General features: G+C 60.0%; 1 protein-coding gene across 4 annotated transcripts in view; it reads left to right on the plus strand.

The window, feature by feature from the left end:
• Window positions 1–25,084, plus strand: part of PRKAR1B (protein kinase cAMP-dependent type I regulatory subunit beta) — a 92,800-nt gene that overhangs the window by 50,891 nt on the left and 16,825 nt on the right. For all 4 annotated transcript variants that reach the window (XM_072943508.1, XM_072943506.1, XM_072943507.1 and 1 more), the window contains 4 exons: window positions 7,594–7,655; window positions 8,119–8,165; window positions 15,837–15,995; window positions 22,109–22,169. In XM_072943508.1, coding sequence (XP_072799609.1) covers window positions 7,594–7,655; window positions 8,119–8,165; window positions 15,837–15,995; window positions 22,109–22,169 — 329 coding nt within the window. The remainder of the gene's footprint in view (window positions 1–7,593; window positions 7,656–8,118; window positions 8,166–15,836; window positions 15,996–22,108; window positions 22,170–25,084) is intronic.

A 25,084-nucleotide genomic window follows, 5' to 3' on the forward strand; every position in this document is an offset into this window, starting at 1 on the left:
CCCAGCCGCTGTGCGTCTGTTGCATGCGTGAGTGACAGCTGGAGCCCCACCTGCCTGGAGTTTCGAGCAGGGGCTGTGTGCACCTCGCCCCTCCCCACCCGCATCACCTCCTGCCAAGTTAGAAGCGAGCGCGGCCCAGCTGACGGTCGGAGCTTGACTCTCCCTGTGGCTGCGTGGTCTCCCCGGGTGGAGCGGGTGGGTGGGTGTGAGCTGGGGGCAGTGGAGCCTCCGCTGCACCCTGGTGCCCACCGAGGAGGGGTGGCCAGGAGGGTGCTGCGGTGGAGCCAGGCTTCTGCCCTGGGGGTGCTTCCATGTACCTGAAAGGTCACGGCCAGACCCACGGTCACTGATTGTCTCCTGGGTTATCTCCTAGAAGCTTGTTGTGTTTTATGAGTAGAGCTGTACCAATTTTTTAAAAAATTGTTTAACATGGAAAGAAATTACTACTTTAAAATTGAAAAAATTTTGACGGTAATCTGATTCCTTTTTTAATTTTAGAAAACTTGGGGGGATTGGGTTTATTTATTTGTAATTAGGTTTATTTATTTGTTTATTTAATGGAGGTGCTGGGGATTGAACCCAGGACCTCGTGCATGTTAACGCTCTCCACCACTGAGCTACACCCTCCCCCGATCTGTATCCATTTTGGGCTAATTTTTGTAAAGATGTAAGTCCTTTGTCTGGACTCAGTTTTTGCAGGTGGATGTCCAGTTGTTCAAGCATCCTTTGATGATGAGACGGTTTTGGTCCCGTTGTGTGGCCTTCGTCCCGCTGTGGAGAGTGGGTGACGGTGTTTGTGGGTCTGCCTCCGGGTTCCCTGTTCTCTCCCGCTGATCGTCTGTTCCTGTGCCGAAGCCACACCGTCCTGGTTACCTAGCTTCATGGGAAGTCTGCAGGTCGGCGGTGTCAGTCCTCTGGTCTGCAGTTCTCTGTTGGCTGCCCTGGACCTTTGCTTCTCCACATGGACTTTGGAATCAGCTTGCTGGCATCCACGGGGTGGCTGCTGAGGCTGTCACTGGCACTGAGCTGCCTCTGTAGGTGGAGTGGGGAAGAACTGACGGCCTGGCAGCACTGCGTCTCCTCCACAGGCAGGAAGTGTCTCTGCGTTTGTTCAGCTTTGTAATTTTGTTCATCAGAGTTCAGGAGTTTTCGTCGTTCAGATCTTGTGCATACTTAGTGAGGTTTTTTTGAGGAGGGCTACTGTAAGTGGTGTTACGTTTTTAACTGTAAATTTTCACACGCTTGTTGCTGGTGTCTGGGAAAGCGATTGGCTCGGACACGTTAACCTTGTACCCTCAGCCTTGCCGTGGCCACTTACTGCTTTGTTTTGTTTTGTTTCTGCTGATTCTTTGGGATTTGTTTTTACAGTCATGTCACCTGCAAACAAAGACAGTTTTATTTCTTCCTTTCCTAGCTATGTACATTTTCCTCCTTTTCTTGTCTTATTGCATTAGCGAGGGCTTCTCCAGTGTGATGCTGAGGAGGAGTGGTGAAGGAATGTGTTTGGCTTGAGTCCTGGTCTTAGGGGCAAGCGTCTAGTTTCTCACCACTGGGTGTGGTGTGAACTGTAAGGGCTTCCAGCTGTTCTTTCCCAAGCTGAGGAAGTCCTCCTGTGTTCCTGTTTCTCTGAGTTTTGTCCGTGGGTGTTGGATTTTGTCAGGTGCTTTTTATGCATCTGATACGGTCACACGATTTTCCTTCGCTGGTCTTCTGATGCGACGCATTACACTGATTTCTGAATGCTGACCAGCCTCGCGTCCCTGAAATGAATTCCACTTGCTTCTAGTGTATAAATCTTTCACTACCATGTTGGATTTGCTTTGCCTGAACTTGCTGCGGAATTTTACGTCCACATTCATGAGATAGTGGTCTGTAATTTTCCTTTCTTGTATTATTTTTGGTCTGGTTTTGGTATCAGAGTAATTTTGGCCTCGTAGGAGGAGTTAGAAAGTGTTCCCTCTGCTTTTATTTCTGGAAGAGACTGTAGCACATTAGTGTAGTTCCGAACTCAAGCGTTTGCTGGAATTCGCTTGGTGAGCCCACCTGCGGCTGCTGCTTCCGGTCTCAGCGGGCTGATAATTATCGATGCAGTTTCTGTAGTCGACTGTGCTGTCTGCTTCTTCCTGTGTGTTGTGGCAGATTGTGTGTTCAAAGAGCCGGCCCCTTCATCGGGGTCAGGTTGGTGGGGCAGCCTGTGGGCAGTGCCGCGGCGTCTGCAGCGATGCCTTCTCGTTCGTTTCTGACGCCAGGTGTCTGCGTCTTCTCCCTCCCGCTCTCTCTCTTGCCTTTTGCTTTGTTTTTGTTGTTGTTGTTGTTATTCATAGGTTTTTATTGATTTTTTTCGAAGAACCAGCTTTGGTTCCATTGATTTACTCTATTAATTTCCTACTTTAAATTCTGCTCTAATTTTTATTATTTCCTTTCTTTCACTTCCTTTGGGTTTAATCTGCTCTCCTTTTCCTCACTTCCTTAGGGGGAAGCTTAGCTTGTCGATTTTAGGTCTCTCTCCTTTTGGAACATGTGCTTTCACTGTGTCCCTCTGAGCACTGCTCTTGCTGCACCCCACACCTTTTGACAAGTTGCGTTTTCATTTTCGTTTAGTTAAAAACAGTCTCAATTTCTCTTGCACCTCCTTCTTTTACCCATGTGCTGTTCAGACCTGTGTTGCTTAATCTGCAAATATTTTGAGGTTTTAAGTTATCTTTCTGTTATTGATTTCTGGTTTAGTTCCCTTGTGGTCTGAGGGCGGGCGCTGTGCGATTCATCGTATCAGTTTGCTCAGGTGTGCTCAGGTGTGCTGGGCTCAGCGGGACCGCTCCTGGGCTCCCTGCCGCACTCCCCGCAGGGTCCTGGGCGCTTGCGTGCTTCTCTCCAGCGCCAGGCGTCGCGGATGAGGAACCAGCCACGGACGAGGTGGCACCAGGTCCCCTGCGGCAGAGGCTCCGGGGATTTGTAAACACCACGCTTGCAATGCTCCAGCGAGGAGCAGGCGGGCTCACGCCCCCAAGTAAACAGCTACGCCTGAGTTACTGCTGTTTAAAGAGAATTATTTGGAAACTTGCCGTCAATAGAGAAATGTAGCGAGCTTTTACCCAAACAGTGGAAAAGTCTAAACATGAACCAGGACACTGTCTGGGGTGCCGGCTCCTAGCAGACGGAAGCCCCTCTGTCACCCCGGCTGTGACAGGCAGCATAGAACAGAATGTCACCGCGGTGCCCATTGCGCTGGAGTATTCCCCGCGGATCCAGGCTGGTTCCCAGAACGTGAATAGCGCTGACCGTGAGTGCAGACCAGCAACGGAGAGACACGCTTCCAAGGCAAAGGCGGCGGGGCTTTGAGAACCGTTTCTAAAGGGGAGGAACGGATGTCGGGTGCACTTACCCTTTGGGGCATCGTTTGGAAGTTGGGAAACACGTTAGGAAGCACTTGGACACGTTTGCTGCATTTAGTGGGGCCTCTTTGTTAATGTTTCCATCATTCATAATTCCCTCCTGGTCCCTGTCAACACACGTGCACACACTGTGCACAATGCACACACACGTGCACACAGCGTGCACACATGCACAGACATACACACGTGCACTCTGTGCAGACCTGTGGCTGGAGTGTCTGCTATGTGATCACCAGCCTGGGGCATAAACACACATCCTGGCTCTGACATCCCACCACCAACATGCTTCTGAAAGTTTGACATTTTTCAAAGTAAGACGTTTAAAGACGTAGAAACTCAGAACTGTTGGAAGTGCTCATGCAGTCTGATTCCTTCATGACTGGAGGTGGTCCTGTGCTCATTGTCACAGCGCTTTTGCTTAAAATCACAAGAATTCCTCCCCTGTCCCCATATTCATAGATGGTTGGAGTTGGGGGGGCAGGTTTTATGTGGGGCTGTGGTGCAGGGGTCTCCCCCACTACACTGCGCCCCATCTTGGGAGGGGGTCAGGTGCTGGGGGCAGATGCAGCTCTGATTGGCTGTGGGCACCCTCCCTCCCTGTCTTCTGCACTGGGGTGGCCTTGGCTCTGAGAACTGGTCCGACCTGTTTGCCTCTGCAGGTTTCTGTGCAGGGGTGGGGCAGGGGGTGTTTACCTCTCAGGCCACCTGCAGCAGCAGTTCCGCAGCATATTAGAAATGTAAGCCAATAAAAGAATAAAAAAGCCATAACTAGATCAGGAGACTGGCCAAGATCAGGGGTGCGGAGTCTCCTTTGGCATCATTCCCGGGGATCCCAAGATGAGTCTGGGCATCTTAGTGGGGCTGGGAGAAGGGGCTTGGAGCTGCTGTGTGCACAGGGTTTGGAACCAGCAGGAATGACCCTGGTAGCCCCCGACAGGGACTGTTCCAAGGGCATGGTCATGCTGGTTAACCTCCCACGGTGCTGAGTGCAGGCCTGATCCTACGCCTGCTTCCCGGGTGGGTTAACTCCTTGGAGAGTCAGCTCCTGGGTCCCTCCAGGCAAGTTTAGGGGTGGCACAGGGTCCCTGGGTTGCCATCAAAGGGGCATTTGTCACAGGGCTGACCCCTGCCCCTTGTGATGCAGCCCCACACGTCCATCCCATGGGACAGTGAGCCCCCCCGGGCAAGGGCTGCAGACACAGAGGCTGGGCGTCAGGACTCAGGTGACGTGGGAATTGCAGCCAACAGAGAGCCTGGGCCCCCAGCCGGGTGGAGAGTGGGCTGAGCTCCTGCTCTGTGACCCTGTGTGGGGTCCCATGTGGCTGGGTCGTCCCCTTTTTTCTCCAAAAAAATCCAAAATTTGGATATTTATCACTCTCAATTTTTAAATGTTGGGAGGTAACTTTGAAAACAGTGCCAGTGTTGGTGCACAGAGGGTCCGGTAAGCACTAAGAACACTACATGGTGACCAAGGATCTCTCCTCCCAAAGAGGCCCAGGTCCCGAAGGGTTTACGAGTGGATTCCACCAAACTTCGGCACACCGTCCATCCTGACTTTAATGAGCTGCTCCAGAAAACAGAAAACAAGAGGAAGCTGCCCATCTCCTTGCACGACCTTCACGTGGATTTGGGGGGGACACACAGATCAGCCCGCAGCAAACCCACAGAGCGTGTGCCATGGAGTGTGCCAGGGTGAGGCTGGGGTGATCGGTGGGCGTCGTTGGGAAAATTGTCTCACTCTGGGGAAGAACAAAGCAGATCCCCTTCCTCATGGACTGAGTCTGCACACGAGAGCTGTGCGAGCCCTCACTCCCAGGGTGGTGGTGTTTGGAGGTGGAGCCTTTGGGAAGTGCTGGGGTTTAGATCAAGTCACGAGGGTGGGGCCCCCACGATGGAATTAGTGCCCTGCTGAGAAGAGACCCCAGGGAGTCTGCTCCCCGCCTGTCTGCCACGTGAACCGGGAAGGGCTTGGCCGGCACCTTATCTCGGCCCCCACCTCCCGCCTGTGAGAGGCGATCTGGAGAGCATCTTGTGGCTTGCTGGTGGGGAGCGCTTTCTCACGTAAGACCGGGACAGCACAGCCATGAAAGCAGAAACGAGATTCCATTGAACAAGAGGTGTCTGCTTAACTCAGGACGTCGTGGGAAAGTTAACCAGCAGGTTCCTGTCTGCGTGGATGCGTTTGCAGTATCTAAAGCCAGCAAGCAGCCGACGTCCAAAATGCAGGAGGAGCTGCTGCAAACCCACGAGAGAAAGATTCCAGCCCTGTATTGAGATGGGCCAAGGTAGGAACAAGAAGCTTCGCGGAGAGGGAGGACAGAGACGGAGGAGAGCAGCCCTCGTCCACAGCGGCAGCCCGAGCAGAGCCGAGATGCGCTCCTGAACAAAAGGACAAGACAGAAGGCTCTGAGCACGAGGCCGTTTTGGGGGAAACGCAAGGTCCACACACACAGCCCAGGGCTGTGGTTTTTACGGGCAAGCAGACAACGAGCAGGAAGCACGTCCGACATCTTAGCGCAGCAGCAGTGTGCAGGGAGGGAGGGGCAGTAAGTTATAGACAGGAGCGGATCACACGCGTCCCGACTCAGGGCACACGTCTGCACCTGAGCATTTTTTTAAAAATTTCATTTATTTATTTTTGGTTTGTTTGGAGGGGAGGTTGTTAGATTTAGTTATTTTTTGTTTATTTTTGATGAAGGTGCTGGGGATTGAACCCAGGACTTCGTGCATGCTAAGCATGCGCTCTACCCTTGAGCGGTACCCTCCCCCCTGCACCTGAGGTTTAAGATGCTGGCAGCCCACAAAACATGAAAGATGTCTGGGAGTCACGGATCCTCCAGGGGCCTTGTGTCACCGGGAGCCCAGGCCGTGGTGCGTCCCAGGGTCGGGGGGCCGCCTCCGTTCTCTTCTTGCTTTGTTCTCAGAGACGCTTTGGTGCTCACCTGAGGTCGGGGCTGCCTGGAAGCCCAGCGGCCGAGGCCGCTGGCTTGATGGTCTTGTTTCCAAGGTCGAATGAAACAAGTAACTTACCAGCAGGACGTGTTCTAAACATTTACTTGCGAGTCAAGAAGTAGGCTTGTTTTAAATGGCACTTGGGCAGTGAGGCTTAGATTTAAAATAAACAAAACCAAACCATCAGCATCGCCGGAGCCAGCCGTGGCGAGCGCGCAGACCTCTTCTGCCGGGCTGAGAACGGCAAGCCCGAGGTGGGACGGGGCAGCTCTGTCTGCGTGACTTCTTCCAGAAACGTATCAAGTTGGTGTTTGACCCCAGGGTCAGACCTCACCTTGAATGTGAATTTGAAAACGTTGGTTCCGCAGAGACAGTCAGAGAGCCTGGTGTGAAGGGAAAGTTCTAGGTTTGGAAGTGGACCCGTGTCTTCGGGAGGCTGCCTGACCGGTGGCCAAGGTCCCCGTCTGAGCCGGGCTGTGGCTGCAGAACAGAGGACGCTGCTCAGACTGCGGCCTCGGGGCCAGGCCCACACACCTTGGGGCAGACTGCAGCACTCGGGTCGGGGAGGCTGCTCGATTTTGCCTCATTTTTCTCACCCAGTCACGGGGCCCAGGGGAGCAGGCAGGGGGACTTCTCTTTTGGGGAGACGTGCTTGCATTTTGGGATAGAGATGCCGATCCCTGACCCCGCACCTGGTTGTGTCCCCAAGAGACAACCGTGGCCCTCGACCAACGTGCACCTTCCGCACGGGAGACTGGCGCCCCCGCCCAGCTCCGCCCGACTCCCTCCCTTCCTGCTCGTACGGCCCATTTCACACCCAGTCTTGGGAAACTAAGTGGCCACGCTGCCTGGTGGACGCGGCCTTGGCGGCCTCTTGGGTCGCAGATTAGAGGCTGGTGTCTTCTTGTTTCTGCGTCTGGCATCTCGCAGCCTTAGACAGTATATGTCTCCCTGGGAAAATGCCGAGACGGGTTGTCAGGACTGGTAGCCGCATTCTCCTGGGCTGGATTTGCCGCCATGAGGAACGGCCTCCATCTGTCTTGTGTTCTGTGAGCAGACTCTGTATGGTGTGACCCCATTTTTGTAGAGCCCCAGGCGGCCACCTGCCCAGACGCAGAAGTGATCTGGAGGCTTTGAGTGAGGGGCGGGGGGCAACGAGGGTCTTTACTCCTCTTCTGGGCTGCCTCTCCCTGCTGGGCGGGCCTTGCTCTGCCGCCACGGCTCCCGCACCCTGTGCTTTTTCTTCCAGCGACATATTCGATGCCATGTTCCCTGTCACCCACATTGCCGGGGAGACCGTCATACAGCAAGGTACGCCCCTCCTGCTCCGGAGCCGGAGCCGACCGGGCAGAGCTGGCCGGGCACTTGGAGGATGCATCATACAAGACTCAGGGTCCATCCTGGAGAAAAGTCACCAACGAGGCTTCAGAACAGCCAGTGTAACAAGCTAATGTGTGTTAACGTGTGTCCGCAACCCTCTTGTCATTAGAAAAACTGGTGAGCTGTGCCAAGTCCCGGGCGTGGATTTCAGAAGGGTGAGGTCAGGAGATGCTGCAGCGACCGTTGGCCTGGTGTAGTGACCATTCCACTGCGGGTGTCAGGTCACCGTGCCATGCACCTTCCACACGTGCAGCTCTTGTTTAAATACTGATGAGACCTAGCACTGCTTGGCAGAAGTCTGGGAAGCAATGTTGAAAGATAGTTTATTACCAGAAAAACAAAGACACCGTGGTCCACAGCCGGCATCACATGTCCTGTTTTTCTCTTCTTGCAGGGGACGAAGGGGACAACTTCTATGTAATTGACCAAGGAGAGGTGGATGTAAGTATCTCTCCACCGTTTTTGGGAAACGGTGCCTGCCTCTACTAGAACACATGCTCAGGTCGAGAAAATGTCTTTCTGAGTGATGCGTTTCTAATTTCTCGATCCAGAAAAGTGGTAGAGTTCACGTGAAAGATGGCGTGAGCACACCCGAGCACAGTGCAAACCCAGCATGCGTGCTGGCCGGTGTCCGCGTGGCCGCAACTCCGCGGCTGTCCGCCTCCTGCTCCCGCCGACCGCGGCCCTGGGCCCTGGTGACTGGGTCTGCCCTGGATGGGAGCCCAGGACATGCGAGCTTGCTCTGCCCATGTCTACAGGCCCCGAGGCTCTGGCTTTACCATGGAGCTGGCTTCGTCCTTGGGACCCGAAGCTCCTGCCGCCCATCCCCGGGATGTTGTGTCTCCTGACGCCATTCGGCTGTGTCCCCTGTCTCAGGAGTTGGGGGCCCTCTTCCAGTTATCTGCCCACTTGGGTGGCTGCGTTGTCCCCTGGGGCCCCCGCGGCCGCCCTCAGACCTGGCCTGCGTGCACTGGCCTTCCTCAGACCCTTGTGTGGGCATCTCTGAATGCCCGGCTTTGGCCTGTGCTGCCACCACCGTCCCGCTGCCCTGGGCGCGTCCCCAACCCCAGCTCCTGCCTCTCCTTTTGGCGTCTGCGAGCGTCACTTCCGTGGCTGAGGCAGCAGCAGGTGCATCTCAGCCCGAGGTCTCCTCTGTGCCCGGGTTCCGCTCAGGCCACACCCCGCGCCTATTTCTGGGCGTGTCGGACTGGAAGGCCCTGAGTGCGGGGCTGGGTCTGTCCAGCGCTTTGGCGGCTGAGGTCACAGCGCACAGCAAGACACGACCAAGGGGCCCCACAGGCCACGCATCCAGGCCGGCCCCCAACTCAGCTCCAGGCCTGGGACGCTAGCACCAGGGACAGGGGGGGACGGGGCATTTGGTAGCCTCCACACCCTCCCCCCACCTTCACCACGGTACGTGCCCTCTGTGCCGTCCGGCGACGCGAACTCAGTGGGTCTGCCCAGCGATGGCGCCAGGGCCTGGCCTCTGGTGCCCTGTGGCGGGGCGTCTTCTCACATACCTCCCAGCAGCCCCTCTGCGTCCACCAAGGGCACCGCTTTCTGGGACCCGGGCAGGCGGCTCTCGATTTCTGGAGCTGATGGCCCAGGAAGGGACTTAACCGTGGATCTCAGAGTCAGGGGCACACGGAGTCCAGGTTTCTCTCTGTCCTGAGCCCGGACCTGGATCTGGCCTGGGGGCGGGGTGGCTCCCGTCTCCCACCAGAGAAGGAAACTGAGGCAGGAGCTGACAGCCCCAGGGTGGCCACGTCCCTGAAGAAGTGGGTGGTGAGGCTTGGAAGGCAGGCGCCAGCCCACAGTCGTCTCCTGCTGGCCTCACCTCAGGTTGAAAACACCACCAGCCAAGGAAGCAGAGAAGGCAGTGAGGGTGCACTGTCCTCGGACCGGCTGCCCCCGAGCCCCCTGTTCAGAGGTGCCGGGGCAGAGCCGGCCCGGGAGGTGTGGGGTCAGCCGGTTCTGGGCTCAGATCCGGGTCTCTCCTCCGGCACCCTGGTACCTCTGCTGTCACCACTTCCAACCTCTCCCTCCCTCCATCCCGCTTGTCTTCTTCCTCAGATGTCAGCGGTGCACTTGCTGTGTGCCGGGCACTTACAAGGCCCGAGAATACACTTTTGGGGACACGACCGGCCCTTGGGGTCCATAGGTGCTGGGGAGGTGGCCGAGGAGACTCCCAGGGAGCTCCTGCTTCCTGGCTGCAGTCTCGAATTCGGACAGCTGGACCCCAGATGGGTCAGGTCCTCTGATGCCTCTCAAGGCCACCACCTCCATCAGTCTCATGAGGTTTTCCGGCGGGCGGGGCACGCGGGGCCTGTGGAGGGAGCTCCTGTGATGTGGGCGGCTGAGTGCAGGACGAACGCGCAGGCCGGAGCCGTGTGGGTGAAGGCCACACTTAGAGGGATCGCGAGACTCTTGGTCAGGAGTCTGGAGTGAAAAGTGGCGAGTTACGGGGACGCCTCGTAACGATGACTGTGTCAGCGCCGCCCCGGGCAGAGGCTGCCGCTGCGCCGAGGCCTCGAGCTGCATTTTGTTTGCTCGTTCCTGACACCGCCCTTGAGGGAGGGACCTGTTGGCCTGGCCGTGCATGGGGCAGGGACTGTCAGGCGATTGTGAGGGACCAGTCTCATGAGGGGAGGACAGGAGACTGTGACCATTGCCCTGAAGTCCCCAGGACGCAGGCTCCCCTCAGAGGACCCTGCCCCGGGTTTTAAATGGGCGGGGTTTGGAGGTGGCCACCTTGAGCCTCCCCTTCTGCGGGCTGGACGCTGCCCTCTGACCAGTGGTGCCTTGAGGGGACAGCCAGGTGACCGGATGCCAAAAGCACCAACTTGTTTTAAATTACGGTTTTCCAGAGAGACTCAGGGTGCCAGCCGTGGTGTGTGCATCGCCAAGAGCTATAATCCGTTTTTCTAAGTATAAAAATATCCCCCAATTTGTTTTATTCGTGGAACATAGCATTTCCACTCACAAGGACGCCCAGCGGCCAGCTCGACGGGCTCAGGAGTGCAGCTTGTCCCCTGTCCTTCCAGATCTTCAGTGTTTCGGGACCCTCCTTGCCGGGGTCCCAGCCTTATCTCAGGGGTCCCTCCTGTTTCACACGAGATGTCCTGGAGGAGGGCGGTTTCCAGCCTCCAGAGGGGGTGGGCCCAGGGACTGGGCACCCCAGGCCGTCCGTCCCCGCAGGTCACGGCCAGTTGGTCGGCTTGCCTGGTGTTCTGCTTTTTGTTTTTTCATTAGTGAAGTGCACGTGACGTAAAGGCTACCACCCCAGCCGCTTGGCGAGCTCGGCTCAGGCACACGAAGCACATTCACACTGTTGTGCAGCTGTCAGCTTGTCCGTCTCCAGAGCTTTCTGTCTTCCCACTGAGGCTGCCCCATCAAACACTCGCTCCCCCACCAGCCCCCGGCCCCCGCCCTCTGCTTCCTGTCTCTGTGACTCTGACTCCGGGGCCCTCACAGAGCTGAGATCACAGTGCCTGTTCCTCTGTGTCTGGCTTATGTCGCTGAGCACCATGTCCTCAAGGTCCAGCCACGCCGCGGCAGGCGCCAGGCTTCCCTCCTTTTTCCAGCGGAATTGCATCCCACTGCGCGGATGCACCACATCTCACTGTCCGCTCACCCGTCACGCACACCAGGCCGCTGTGACCAGTGCTGCGGTGGACGTGGGTGTGCAAGTACCGAGTCTGCTGGGTCTGGTCCTGCTCTCAGGACACCCTCCGTTGACCGGTCACTGCCCGGGTGTGGGGCAGCTGTGGCCCCAAGCTGGCAGTGAAGCTTTCCCGCGGCGTCTCACCCACGGGGTGTGTCTTGGTTCCCAGCTGAAGTCCTGGTGGACCCACTGTGGCCAGAAGCTGCTCTGGAATCGGGAGGACAGGGCGCCCGGAGCCCCACCACGTGGCGGTGGTAACATGACCACGGGCAGTGTGACAGCTCAGCGAGGGCGCTGGGTCCTGGATGGGAGCATGAGGTCGCCCAGGGAGTGCATGGCACTCTGGACGTGGATCGGGAATCCTGCCTCCTGTGACCTTGGCGAGTGGGCATCTGAGGGAGGGAGGCGGCCCACGAGCTTGAAGGATGTGGGCTCCACAGAGGAAGCTGGCGGGGGCCCGCCATCCAGGAGTGGAAGCTGACCCGTGTGGCTGGTGCACGTGGCCGGGGGACCACAGGCAGGGGCTGAGGGGAGTCTGTGCTTTGGTTGCCCTTCAGGCAAGGCCAAACAAACTGACCCTCCAGGTGTTTTGAGCTGAAGAGGACTGAGGCTCAGGACCATGTTTACCTGGCTGGGAGGGCGGCCCGGGAGGCAGGGTCTCCAGCTGGGCAGGGAGAGGGCAGGGGGGCTTGGCCGGCTGCCCGGGGAGGGGCTGATGTGCCTGGCTCACCAGTTCTGCTTCCCCCAGTCTTTGTGGCCGGAGCCTGGGGCGGCAGAGGAGACGGGCCATTAGCTTTTCCTCACCACCTCTGGGAGCAAGAACAACAGTGGAAAGCACGCCTGAGTTACCTCCTTGCCTGGCGGCTCCGGGGTGCGTGAGAACCGAAGGCGGGGCGGCTGGGGGGATACACTGCTAAGGGGGTACTCCGTGACTGATTCTGTCTCCACTTGCCCAGCAGTGAGGTTGAACTGGAGGCCCCTGGGAGTGGGGGCAAGCTGCGGAGCGGGGAGGCACCCGCATCTCCTGGTGGCGTCCCTGGCTGCCCGCCTGCCTGGGCGTTGGCGGCCGTGGTCTGCGTCGGAAGCCCCCGTGCCGACAGAAATGCGGCACCACCACGAGGCCACTTCTGGGGCTCACGAACCAGCTCCTGTGCCCTCAGTCCCGTGATTGTGTCCACCTCCATCTGAAGTCTGGTCCCGCGTGGGTGTGGGTCAGAGTCACCTGCTGAGACCCTGGTGGCTGAGCCCCACCCCCCGGGGTCTGATTCAGGAGGGCGGGGCAGGGGGCGTGAACTCGGATTCCTGCAGGTTCCTGGGGGATGCTGTGCCTGGTCCACACACCACCTGCCGAGTAACCTGGTCGAACACTGTGTCTCTGGGATGTCCCTCGGGCCCTCCCTGATCCCCTCTCGCGCCCGAGCTGGTCTCCGGCTGCACCAAAGGGAACGTTCCAGACGTGAGTCCCACGATGTCGGCCCTGCTGGAACCTTCTGTGGTCCTGAGAAGGCCATCTCCCCGTTTGGTCCTGCTGCTTCCGGTTCCCTCCGAGGCCAGTCCCGCCTCAGGGCCTTTGCACGTCCTGTCCCTCTACCTCAAATTCTCTTTGCCCAGGCCCCTCAGAGCTGGACTCAGATTACCGTCTTGGAAAGTCCTCTGTGAAATCTTGACTGTGGCCCTCAGGGACACCCTGCCTCCCGCTCTCTCCAGGCCCAGGCGCCTTTCGTGACGGTCGTTTGTGTGCTTATTGCTGACAGCTGGTGGAAAGTCCCTGTGAACAGGCACTCGCCTGCCTTCTCCTGCTGCCCTGACAGCTAGAACGTGTGGGGCACTGGGCCCTTGGCAGGCACGGGGTCTCTGCGTTCAGCCGGAGAAACCACGGCCAGCAGCGGGGGCATCAGTGTGGCCCAGGGGGCCTCCCACCATTTTTCTTTTTAAAGAAGAAAAAACAAAAAGCAAAACAAAGCAAGAAGTAGCCCCTTTGCGTGCCAGCTGGGGCGGGGCCCGGCCCCCGGCGGCCGTGGTGACAGAGGCCAGTGTCCCGAGAAGGATGGCCCTTTGTGCCCGGTGGGGCGGCTCTGGGCCTGACCTTGGCTCCACACAATGGTTTTCTCTGATGCCTCAGAGGGCAGCCTTGGAGCCTCGGCGAGGAAGGGGTCCTCCCCGCTGCGGGGATAGGCTCCTCCGGGCCCCCTTGGGCGTGCTCTGTGGCCGCCGCCGCCCGCCTGCTTTCTGGGGACGTACCCTGGGGATTCCCAGGGCTCTGCTGGGCCGCGTGCTCTGTTCCCTGGGATCCCTGTGCGCTCTGGGGGCATGGTGGTGTCCCGCCCACCTGGTAGCCGTCAGAGGCGGGTGGCTTCTGTCTTCCCCTAAGGGTGGGGGGGAGGCCGCAGCACACCTTCCCAGACTCCCCACGTCAAGCATGGATCCCTGGGCCCGCATCACCGTGGTGACTCAGTGGGAGGGCAGTTTGGCACGACCCAGGAGAAACAGTGTTCAGCAAACCGTACAGATAGCCCACAAGGCAGCCAGTGCCACCCCTGGCATCACCTGTGAGAAGTGAGGGCATGTAATCCCACTTGCGAGGGTTCACGGCCGCGGTCCGCATCACAGCTGAAACTAGAACGCATCCGTCGCCCGCTGGACTGTAGCTGCTACGTGGCCGTGAGAACAGATGAGCTAAACGGCACTCGGACGCTTAGCACAGGAGGATGGGCTGGGATTGTGTGGTCCTCTCCTGTCCCCTGGGAAAGGCACCTGCAGATGTTCGGCGCTGCAGCCTGAGTGGTGGGAAGCTCCTTGCGCTGCACAGCCGGACAGTGCAGGTCGACGTCTGTGAGCGACAGCAATGCGGAGAGGGCTGCACAAAAGCACAGGCACGTGGGGGAGCACCGCCGTGAGGGAGCCGGTGCTGCCCGGTCGTGCCCGGTTGCCGGTTACCGTGACTGTTGGTGGGTCGTCACTGCCCCGCCCTGGACCCTGCACCCCTTGGAGAAAACCAGAGGGGACTCTCCGGGGGGTTCTCTGCCGTCCCTGCACCCCTGAAACTGGGCTTGCCGGCCTCTCCCAGGCGTCCCTCCACGGCCGAGGCGGAGCCAGGCGGTGCCCCCCTGCCCCGTGGGAAGGGCGGGTATCGTCCTGACTGCTGAGGGCCTTGCCGAGTGGAAGCTGCGTTTCTTCTCCCTGCACGCCCTGCAGCCCGACTCCCTTCCAGGAACTTGAGCGCACAGTCGGGCCAGGTCGGACAGCGGTGGAGGGTGGAGCCGTGCAGACACGCTGGGCTGGTAGGGGCTCTCGGGAACGGGCACACAGGCCCCAGGCCACTGGGCCAACTGCCGACTCCCCTCCCTCGACACCTGGGCCAGTGCTCCCCACCCTCTCCCCCACAACACGCCGTTGTCACCTGCCTGGCGTTTCCGCAGATTGGCAGCTCTGTGCCTCAGTTATGATGGAGATAATGAGTCATTGAATTCAGTAAGAATTGCTTCCATGATTCACGCAATCCATTCTTCCCCGATGGGCACCCTTTTTGCCAATGGGAACTGTTCTTTAAGCTCATTGACACCCGAGGCAACACACAGCGCGTTGTGTTAACTTACAGTAACAGAACGTGCATAATGAACAATCCGCGCCATTCTTGCAGGATGCGGGCGTGCGCTCAATGCATAGCAGGGACACTGTGCGGGCGCCGCCCTCCCAGGCTGAAAGGGAATCTTGTCCGCGGCTCCGCCAGCCCTCGGCGCCTGCACTCCCGTTGACTTGGTGCTGTGGGGGAGCGGCCCGGAGACTCAGGAAGCTCAGCTCCTTCCGGGCCGCGGGGCCTGCGGGTGGAGGTGGGAGAGGGTCCCAGGCTGCTCCCACGGAGCCCTGAGTGGCAGGGACGGAAGGGACCAGAGTGGGCAGCACCTGTGAGGGGGTGGGGGCCAGGCCATGGCGGCAGCGATGCCCTGAGGCAGTCACGTCCGGTTTACTTGGCGCAGTTAGGGAAACCCGGCCCAGACAGGCCAGCCAGCCTCCAGTGGCAGGGAATTGAGTCCGAGGCCGGCCTGGTAGGTGGCAAGACTCGCTGCCCCGTGAACCAGGAGCCGAGCGGTGCCTTCACCTCTGACCTGGCCGGTCTCATCGGCACCGACAGCGGAGGGCCTATGCTCCGTGCTTGTCCAGGCCCAGCTCTGAGCAGGGCTGGCCAGACCAAGTTCCACCCATCAGCAAGGGGCAGGGGATGCGGGCAGGCCCCCTCCCACCGAGGACACTGCAGGGGCTCTCAGTGCCGGTAGCCACATTGTGGCACCATGTTCTCCATAATGCTGTTCCTCTGTCCCCAAAGGTGTATGTGGATGGAGGGCAGGTGACCCCAGGCCCCTGTGACGCTGTCCTCTGTCCCCGAAGGTGTATGTGAACGGAGAGTGGGTGACCCCAGGCCCCTGTGACGCTGTCCTCTGTCCCCAAAGGTGTATGTGAATGGAGAGTGGGTGACCAGCATCAGTGAAGGTGGCAGCTTCGGGGAGCTTGCCCTGATCTACGGCACCCCCAGGGCAGCGACTGTGAAGGCCAAGACCGACCTCAAGGTCTGGGGCATCGACCGGGACAGCTACCGGCGCATCCTCATGGTGAGTGAGTGGCGCCTGCGTGGGAGGCTTCGCCAGAGCCAGGAGGGCAGCCGGTCTCGAGTCTGACACCCACCCAGCATCCTGCGGGAACGCGGGTTGTGTCCAGGTGGGGGGGATAACACAGGGGACGAGATGGTTGGCGAGTGTTGGGGGGGCGGTTCTGGAAAGCCTCCCCAAAGGCAAGCAGACAGCTGGGGGCGCCCCTCTTGTTTTCCTTCCCATTCTCTTTACAGTCGTCTGGAATGTGGTTGTGATGGCTGGAGCTCCAGCTGATATTCTGGACTATGAGGTGACTTTGAGGCTGACCTGCATTCACTAAGAACCACGAGGGGCTTGGCCTCTGGTGGCACAGTGGGTCCATGGTACTGGGCAGGCTGCTGGCCTCCAGACTTCCTTACGTGGGGACATTTTAAGTTTTCCCTTATATGCAGCCAGGTCAGGGTGGGGGCAGGTGTGCACACCTGTGCAGGCCCACTGTCCATGGGAGGCCCCTGAGGTGAGCTCATGTGTGAAGGCCCTTCCCAGGCAGAGAAGGCAGGACCTTCCTATGCCCACTCAGTGTTCGTCCTGCACACGCATTGCCTGGTTCATGGTGCTGGGGCCCATCAGGGAATGCCACAGACACATGCCTGCCAGGGGGCTGACATGTTGGTGGAGGAGACAGTGGGGCAAACATGTGCCTTGTGGCCACAGTTCCCAGAGAAGAGGCGAAGGGGGGGGCTGCTGTTCCACAGAAGGTCTGAGATCCTTTCCTTGAGACCCCTCCCACAATAAGTCTCCTTGGAGCTGAGCCCTCGGAGGACCATCCAGGAGGAGAGTGATCAGGACAGCAGGTGCAAAGGCCCTGGGGTGTGGGCTTGGTTGGCCTGCTTGTGGACGACAGGATCCCCTGGTGGGAGGGAGGTGGGGGCTGCATCCTGTGGTCCCATAGCCCCGCGGGCCTGGACTCAGACCCTGAGGGCTCCAGACCCCCTGCAGGAGAGTGGGCAGCAGGAGGGCCAGGGCTGCCCTGGACCCAGTGACGTCTGGGCCGGCTTAGGGGCCGACTGGGTAGGGGTAGAGAATGTTGGATGTAGGGAGGCTCTGGACTGGCCACACGGGTCTGGGCGGGTTCCCTTGTGGCCCCAGGTCTACAGTGCCTTCCCCAGGACAGGGCAGGCCCCCGGTAGCTGAGTGCTGTATCCTCGGGGAAGTCACCTTTCTTGGGTGTCCATGCCTGCCCAGTGGTGACCGCCGGGCCAGGTGCTTTTCTGAGACGGTCAGGGATCGTCCTGGAGAACCCGTGTCCAATGGGCTTGTTGCTGAGGGCAGCCCCAGGGTCTGGCGATGGTGTTTGCTCAGAGCCAGCTCCTGTGGGGCTGGGGTCCGAGGAGTCCCGACAGCCTGGAGAGGGGTGACCGAGGTGGACACGTTGCTGGGAGATCCAGAGCTGGATGGCAGTGCTGCTGCCATGTGCCCTCGGGGGCTTGGCTGTCTCCAGAGGGTCGGCCTGGGCGGTGCAGTTTCCAGGGAGGGGGCTGCGGTTTGGGATGCTCCGGGAGGCCTGCGGGAAGCTCGGGGATGGTCTAGAAAAGGCCCTGTGAGCCCAGCCCAGCTGAGCCTGGAAGGTGGGGCCTGCCCCGGGGCCCGTCTGAAGGGGAACGGTGGGGCTGTCTGGGCCCTCTGCAGTGCTGGGAGGGGTCGGTTCAGTCTTGGGGGCGCCTGTTTCTTGAGGGTCCTCGTCCATGCACTCAGCGGGCATCCCTGGGCGCCCGTGTGAGCAGACAAGTCCTTGTGCCATGGTGCACTGGGGCCCTGCCCTGCGAGTTCTGGTGGAATGCGGCCTGTTTTCTCTGGGAGAGAGACGGCTGTCTGGGGCGAGGAGGGACCCCAGGCACCCCCGTCGGTTCCCACCTCCTCTGGACGCACCTGGTCCTGGGTGCATAAGCCGTTGTTTCTCCACTGCTGTCCACACCAAGTCCTTCTGGGCGGCGGGACTTCTGTGGCTGGAACCTCATATTCAGGGAAGTTCCCAAACCACCGAGGCAGCTGGCACTTCCTGTGTTTAATTCTGGATCCCCGCGTGCTAAGAATAGAGCCCCGTGTCTCGGGGAGAAAATGACAGTGCGGCCCACTCGGAAGGGAGTGTCTGCGGACTGTGTCCGGTTTTGCATCAGTCCTGGGCTTGGGTGGGTTCGGATGCACTGTCGCGCAGTGAGTGGCCCTGAGCTGGGACGTTCGTGGAAGACCCGGGATGGGGGCGCCGCTGGTGTCCCCAGGGAGGGGACCACCTCTGACTCCCAGGATGTCTGATCCTGGAGGCTCCGTACAACACCTGTCCCTTCTCCACTGCTCCGTGTGGTCCCGAGGGGCAGAGTGCAGCGAGGCCAGGACACTGGCCAGCCTCTGAGCAAGCCCAGAGTTCGGCCCCCTCAGGTCCCCCAGGCAGGGCCAGTGCCCCCCAAACTTCTGTCTTTTAAGCTTCAGGACTCTTGTTCCCCCGAGTCTGATGTGAGACCTCGAATGGGGACCAGTGAGTGTGGAACCGTGCTGTAGAGGTTGGGCTGGGGTCTCCAGAACCCCACGTTCCTGGGGGAGCCCGAGAACCGGGTCCTGAGCCGCAGCACTGAGACCCCAACCACGCGCCTGGGCCCCTGGCTCCCATCTGTGAAGTGCGACCCTCTTCTTGCCTTTGCCCCGGCCTCTGCCCGGGCGCACAGGGATGCCTTTGGGTGGTGGCGGGGGTCTTCGTTTCGTGGCTGCAGAGCTGGTGGGATTTAACTTGTAGGGGGAAAGGGCGCTTGGGACACCCCATCAGGAAGGAGGGTCTCTTCCCCTGACGGAGACTCCTCCTCAGGCTGTGGGCTCCCACCCTTCCTGGAGCTGCCACCCTGGGTGGCCCCGTGGACCCCCTGTGAGCCCTCTGTAATCAGGACTCAGGAAGCTTCCAGGAGCCAGAGCTGGTGCCGTCCTGGGGTGTGCGTGCTTTGGCTGGAGTCCTGCTGTCCGCCGGGACCCCGGTCCCCAGCCCTTCCTCGGGGCCGGTTCAGGCCATGCAGGTGGGATGGGGTGTCTGGACTTTCCAGACATTTTAGGTTCCAGGACAAAATGCTTCCTCTGAGACAGCAGGATGCTTGGCACCGTGTGCCAGCAGACGGGCTGGGGAGGGGCTGTCTCCAGCCGTAAGGGGGCAGTTGGGTGGGGCTGGGGTGATGGCAGCCCTGCGGCGAGGTCCTGGTCTGAAGTGCAGTCTGCCCCGTCCCTGCTCCATCCATCCGTCAGTCCAGATCGGGGTGGGGCACCCGCTGTGCTCTCCCTGCGGGGGAGGGGAGGGGCCATGGTGGAAGGGAAGCTGTGCGGTGTAGGCTGTGCTGGGGGGTTACGTAGACAGCCTTTCTCTGCAGTCCCTGCTTCCCAATCCCAAAGTCAGTCCAGAGGGACCCCATCACAGAGGTGTGGAAACCAAGGGTACATGTGCCAGGGAGACGGGGCGGAGGGAGACAGGACCAGACCCCACCCCTCAGCTCCCCTGACCTCAGGCAGACACGGAAGTGCGAGGAGGAGGAGGAGGAGGAGGAGGAGGAGGAACAGGGCGGCGTGGAGGGGGACGCTGAGAACCAGGACAGGGAGGGGCCACGCACAGCTGGACGGCCGGAGCCCCGGGGCCGTGGTGCGTTTCCCCAAGCTCAGCCCGCACCCAGGGCCAGTGACCCACTACGCACATGACTCAGACCTCACCCAGACCCACGGATGGGAGCGTTCATCCGGAGGCAGATGCCAGGCCCTGCTGGCCCTTCACGCGTGGTGGCCTTGGGCGGGCTGCGTCCTTGTGACAGCCCCTCCAGGCATAAAGCCCACCTCGGGGTTGCCGGCAGACATGCTGCAGGGCCCCCCAAGTGTGGGTCCTCGTGGCCCCCAAGGTGAAGGGCCAGTCCCATGGACACCTGCACGGTGCGTGAACCCGTGGAGGCTCCCAGCACAGCCTCGCCGGCCGTCTCATCCCCGAAGGGACGCTCTGAAGGGGAGGCATCTCGGTCAGCCGTTGAGGCGGGTCTCCTGGCCCGAGGGTCCCGGGCGGCCGCCCTCAGCTGTCATCCTCCGGCGGGAGATGGATGGGCCAGTTGTGGGGAGCTTTAAAGTCTAAGGTTCCCGGGCAAACATGCCTGCATTCCACCGGGGGGGGGGGGGGCGAAGCTGCTGGCAGGTCAGTGGGAATATAAATTATCTCGCAAAAGAAATGCCTTTCTTGTGGCCGGCGGGGATCTGAGACAGCCGGGGCGCCGAGCTGAGCTGAGCACGCTGCCCCCATGGGCATCCACACCTGCCCCGTGGCGGACATTCAGCGCCGGAAAGAGCCTTGGGTTCTGCCCCGATCCCTGGACACTGCCTGCTCCCTGCCACCAGCCGGTCGTGCAGAACCCCGTCTGCACCATCCTGGGCCAGTTACAAGGTGGTCTCGGACCCACTAGAGCACGGTCCAGCCCTGTGGGGGCTCTCTGTCGGATGGAGGGGGCCTGGGTGTCTCTGGGCTCCTGTGGGGGTGGCAGGGCACCTCCCAGATTCTAAACTTGGGACTTTCAGCCTTTTGAGCGCTGGGCTTGCCCTGAGTCACTCGGAGTTGCTAGGGGCGCTGAGGCCTGGGGCCCCTCCCCACGCCACCTCACTGATGTTTGCTCACCTTAGCTTCCCGGGATCCTGTGGGGGCAGGGATTAAGATACTCCATCATCCATACGAGGAAACCGGGGCTCGGAGAGGAGGGTGCTGTCTCAGGCGTGTGGATACCAAGTGAGGGGTGGTGTTTGAATGCAGGGCTTCTGAATCCCTTCCAGGTTCAGGCCTCCTCCCCTGGCCCCCTCCGTGGGTCTGGACGAGGTCCCTAGCCCTGGGTGCGGGCTGAGCTTGGGGAAACGCACCACGGCCCCGGGGCTTCGACCGTCCAGCTGTGTGTGGCCCCTCCCTGTCCTGGTTCTCAGCGTCCCCCCGCTTCCTCCTCCTTGCTCGCTCTTCCAGCGGGACTTCCAGGCTAGGGGCTGTCTTCCCCCAGACCCGGCTGCTGGACTCCAGGTGCCGGCCCCTTGGAGCAGCTCCCTAACCCTGTCCGCCCCCTGCCCCCATCCCTGGGTTCCCAGACTGGGCTCTGGTCGCTGGGAGGGTGTCTAAGAGATGCAGCCCCTCCCTGACCTGTGTTTTCATTGTCCCTCCCCTCCTCTGCCTGCCAGGGTGACTGGTCTAGGGTCCTGGGGAAACCTCGCCACTGGTAGATTTGTCTCCATCCTGCTCACGTCTCTGATGAACTGGTGGCCCCTTCAATGATGAGACTGTTTGAATTTCACCAAACGTTTCTGTTTTCTGATCATGCTGTGCTTAATAGTTCTCATCGGCGGGGCTGCCGTGTTCCGTTGTGCGGTTCGTACACTGTGCAAAGAGGCTGGGCAGAGGGGTGAGCGGCTGAAGTCCAGACAGCTTTGTACCTTTCAGACGGGGACTGGCCACCTGGAGGTGGTGCTTGCTGGGATGTGTGCTTGATGCAGGGGTGCTGTTTTCAAATCCGCATTTCTGATTCTAATTTCTAATTCACATGAAAGCCAACATGGGTCTGGTCACTGGCTTGTGTTACTCAGCGAGCATTTGATTGGGAAAAAGAAGTAATTAGTTGGCAGTTCTCACGGGCACCAGCTCTAGGCTGCCCTCCTCTTGGCGCATGCTGTGTTCTGCTGTCAGCACCAGTGTCTCTCCAGATGTGTGGGGTGCAATGGGGGGACCGAGGGACACCCCAGTCTCACCACCGCACCTGACCACCCTCTTCAGCACTTGGAAGCCCAGGGCAGGGCTCTGATTGGTTGAGTGCTCACCTGTGGACCAATCCCTGGCCCCAGCTGGATGAGGTGTGCTGTTGCTGGCCAGGGAGTTAGGAAGGATGGAGCCCCTGGAGGGAGGAGGGGTGGGGTCTGGACATTGATGGGGCGGCAGCCTGCCCAGACCCTCGCTCATCTGAGAGACTTCCAGGACCTGGAATGTTCCGAGGGTCTCATTTTAGGAGCTCGGAGTCATTTGGGGAAAGTTGGGGGTGTGGGAACGGCTCAGGCAGGAAGAGATTCTGAACCTTCTCTGTGTTTCCCTCTCTCCCAAACAGGGCAGCACACTGAGGAAGCGCAGGATGTACGAGGAATTCCTCAGCAAGGTCTCCATCCTGGGTGCGTGCCCGCCCCGCCGCCCCCACCGGCCCCTTCCCTGTGCGGCTGGAGGGTCAGAGTTCTCGGTGCTGCACGCGTTTGGGGCACACACGCACACGCACGCGCAGGCTCACGCGTGCGCAGTGTGCTCCCACACGATACACGCGTGAACACGTGTGTGCGTGCTGTTTGTCTGCCCCCCGTCCGTCTGTCCGCTGTGCTTGGTGTGTCCGTGTGTCCGCCGTCAGAGCCCATCTCTCCACCTCAGGGGTCGGCTGGGCTCGTGCGTGGGCCCGCCTGTGCTGCGTCTTCCCAGACCTGTTTGGGTTCTTCTCCGTGTGGGTCCCCGGGTCCCCCCATCACATCCTGGAGGCTGCGTTTCCACTGACTTTCCGGAGCTCAACAAGGTTCTCTCCAACAGACGTTTTCAGTGTTTTGAAGTTGCTGTGACGTTCGCGGCGGCTTCGTGCTGCTTGGGACCAGCCTGGCCTCAGAGCTGCTGGAATGATGGAGAGGTTCTATGTCTGCGCCGAGCACGGGCGGATTTTCGTTTTATTTAATTTTAATCAGCTGGGCTGTGACCATGTGTGTGATTGTGTGAGTCTGGCAGCTGCGCACCACAGGAGGAGACCCGCTTCGGGAAGTGAGTGGCAATGACGCGCTGAGGCTCTGGGAACTGCGAGAAATGACCGTCCAGCAGGAGCTCCCCGGCAGCGGCCCCCGGCCGGACTTCTGGGTGCAGCTGACGAGGGAGCCCATGCTCCTTTCCCAAGAACCTCTGAGGAGGGAGGAAGAGGAAACAGGTGCAGCTCGGGGGGGCGAGGGTATCCACGGCCGGGGGCTGACAACGCTCGCGGATGAAGGCGCGGGACTGGACCCCTGCCCACATCGGGGAGCCTGGTGGGACCCTGGCTGCTGCCCGGCACAGAGCAGCCACTTCCCAGCTGAGCTCTCCCTGTCCACCTCTGCAGCCTGGGTGGTGGGACACGGGAGCGGCTCTCCGCTGGTCCCTCAAACTGCAGCTCAGAGGGGAGGGGCCCTCCCATCTGCCTGAGCAGGTGGAGGGGCCCGCCAGGGCGGCCGGGCAGGCCAGCCAGGATGAAATCCCAGCAGAGAAAGTAAGAGCACGGCTCCTGAGACAGGAGCGCGGAGGCCGCAGAGCGGGTACGGAGGAAGTCAAACGGACGCTGGAGGAGCCAGGAAGGCAGATCAGGACCAAAACAAGGCTGCTGGCAACCTTGGGGGATAAATCGGGGATCGCAGGGGTAGGACCGGCGCAGCAGACGCTCCAGACTCTGCATCTTTGCCTGTGAAGGAAATGCTGTAGAGACACGGCGTGGACGCTCATCCCAGCGATTTCTGCAATGACAAGACAGTGGGAACAGCCTGAAGTCTGTCGTCGCAGGAAGGGATGTTTGCGTGGCGCAGGTTTATACTCCGATAAAGCGCAGGACAAGGTCTCCAAACGGAAATCGGCACAAACGGAAAGCGTCTCTGCACAGCGCTGGCAGCGCCGCGGTGTGTTTACGAAGCCACGTCACAGTGATCGCGGAGGCCACCCGCGGAGAGGAAGCCTGCCAGAGCCTTTAGGATAATAATTAAAAAAACTCCACCGAACCCTTTATAGTCGGAGCCTGTGGGGAGGGAGAGAAATGGGCCGACAGGAAGGGGCCTCGACCTTAGCAGGAGTTCTGTCTCTAAAGAGTGGCTCTGAGCAGGCGTGACGGCGTGGTCCTGCAGTTTGTTCAGGACAGATGTCGGCTGTGGTGTTGATTCTACTTTTCTGATTATCCTTTCCCCAAATTACAAAAACACTGGACATGCCTGTGTGGAGTCAGTGACGTGGAGGGGCACTGTGAGGGGCCTGGAAAGGAAGCAGGGCGCGGTCCTGGGCAGGACGGCTGCCCGGCACCTCCTGCCCGGGGAGGCAGTGGAGGCAGTGCAGGGGGCTCGCCTGACCCAACTTCCAAAAGAAAAAGCAGACCGTGGGCCTCCAGGCAGGAGAGCGGGTCTCCCTGGAGGAGGGTCACAGCCGTGAGGCAGGACCCAAAGGTCCGCGTCCTCCCTGGACTCCTCGGCCGGATGACCGGGAGCAACTTCGGGATGTGCCCTACGTTCCTTCTGCACGGTTCCCACCACTTCCCCGGCAGGCGGAGGACCCTCGGGAAGGACAGCGTTGGGAGCGGGCCCCCCGGCCGGCCGGCTGCTTTTCCTCGCAGGGCTGACTGCCCGCACCCGGAGCCAGGGATGGGCTCTGATCGCATAAAAATGCCCCAAAGGCCCCTGCTTGGTGTGGCTTAAGACCCCTGAGAAACTGGGGCCCATGCGCCGTCTGACAGTTCTCCCAATTCACATGGCTGGGGAGGAAGCTGTGACTCTTGGGCCTGGAATGTCCCAGGTTTCGAGTGTGGCAGGAAACCCCGCAGATCCCAGCAAGGACACAAACCTCCTGGCCCCGACGTCATAACAGCGGATGCCGGCCCTTGCCCGGGGAGGGACCAGCCAGCAGCCACACGTGTGCAGCCTGACTCCTCCCTACGCAGACCGTCATCCCCTCTGAGGCCACCTGCCTCGCTGTCACGAGGGGGCCATGCCAGCCTCCTGGGGTCCGGCTCACAGGGCAGCTCCTGTCCCTGGCGGCCCCTCTTCAGGAAGCTGTGGACCAGCTGCTGGCAGGGGCTCCCCTCTCAGCAGCCGCCCCGGCCCTGGGGTGCAAAACATGTCTTTTCAATGCATGGCTCTGGCAGGAGTTTTCAAGCAGAGACGTCCCCTCCCAACCTGGATCTAAAATAGTGCTTTGCTTTGTATTTTTAGCAGCTGACCCACATAAGGGCATCTGATGAGTATAGGACAGAAAAGTTTCTTTGGTCAAAAAGAAACAGCTAATCAGTTGGTTGTTAATTTCTTATAAAAGCAGGAGTGGACGCCCCGGGGAG

The sequence above is a fragment of the Vicugna pacos genome, chromosome 18 (assembly GCF_048564905.1).
Source record: "Vicugna pacos chromosome 18, VicPac4, whole genome shotgun sequence".
In the NCBI taxonomy this organism is placed as follows: Eukaryota; Metazoa; Chordata; class Mammalia; order Artiodactyla; family Camelidae; genus Vicugna; species Vicugna pacos.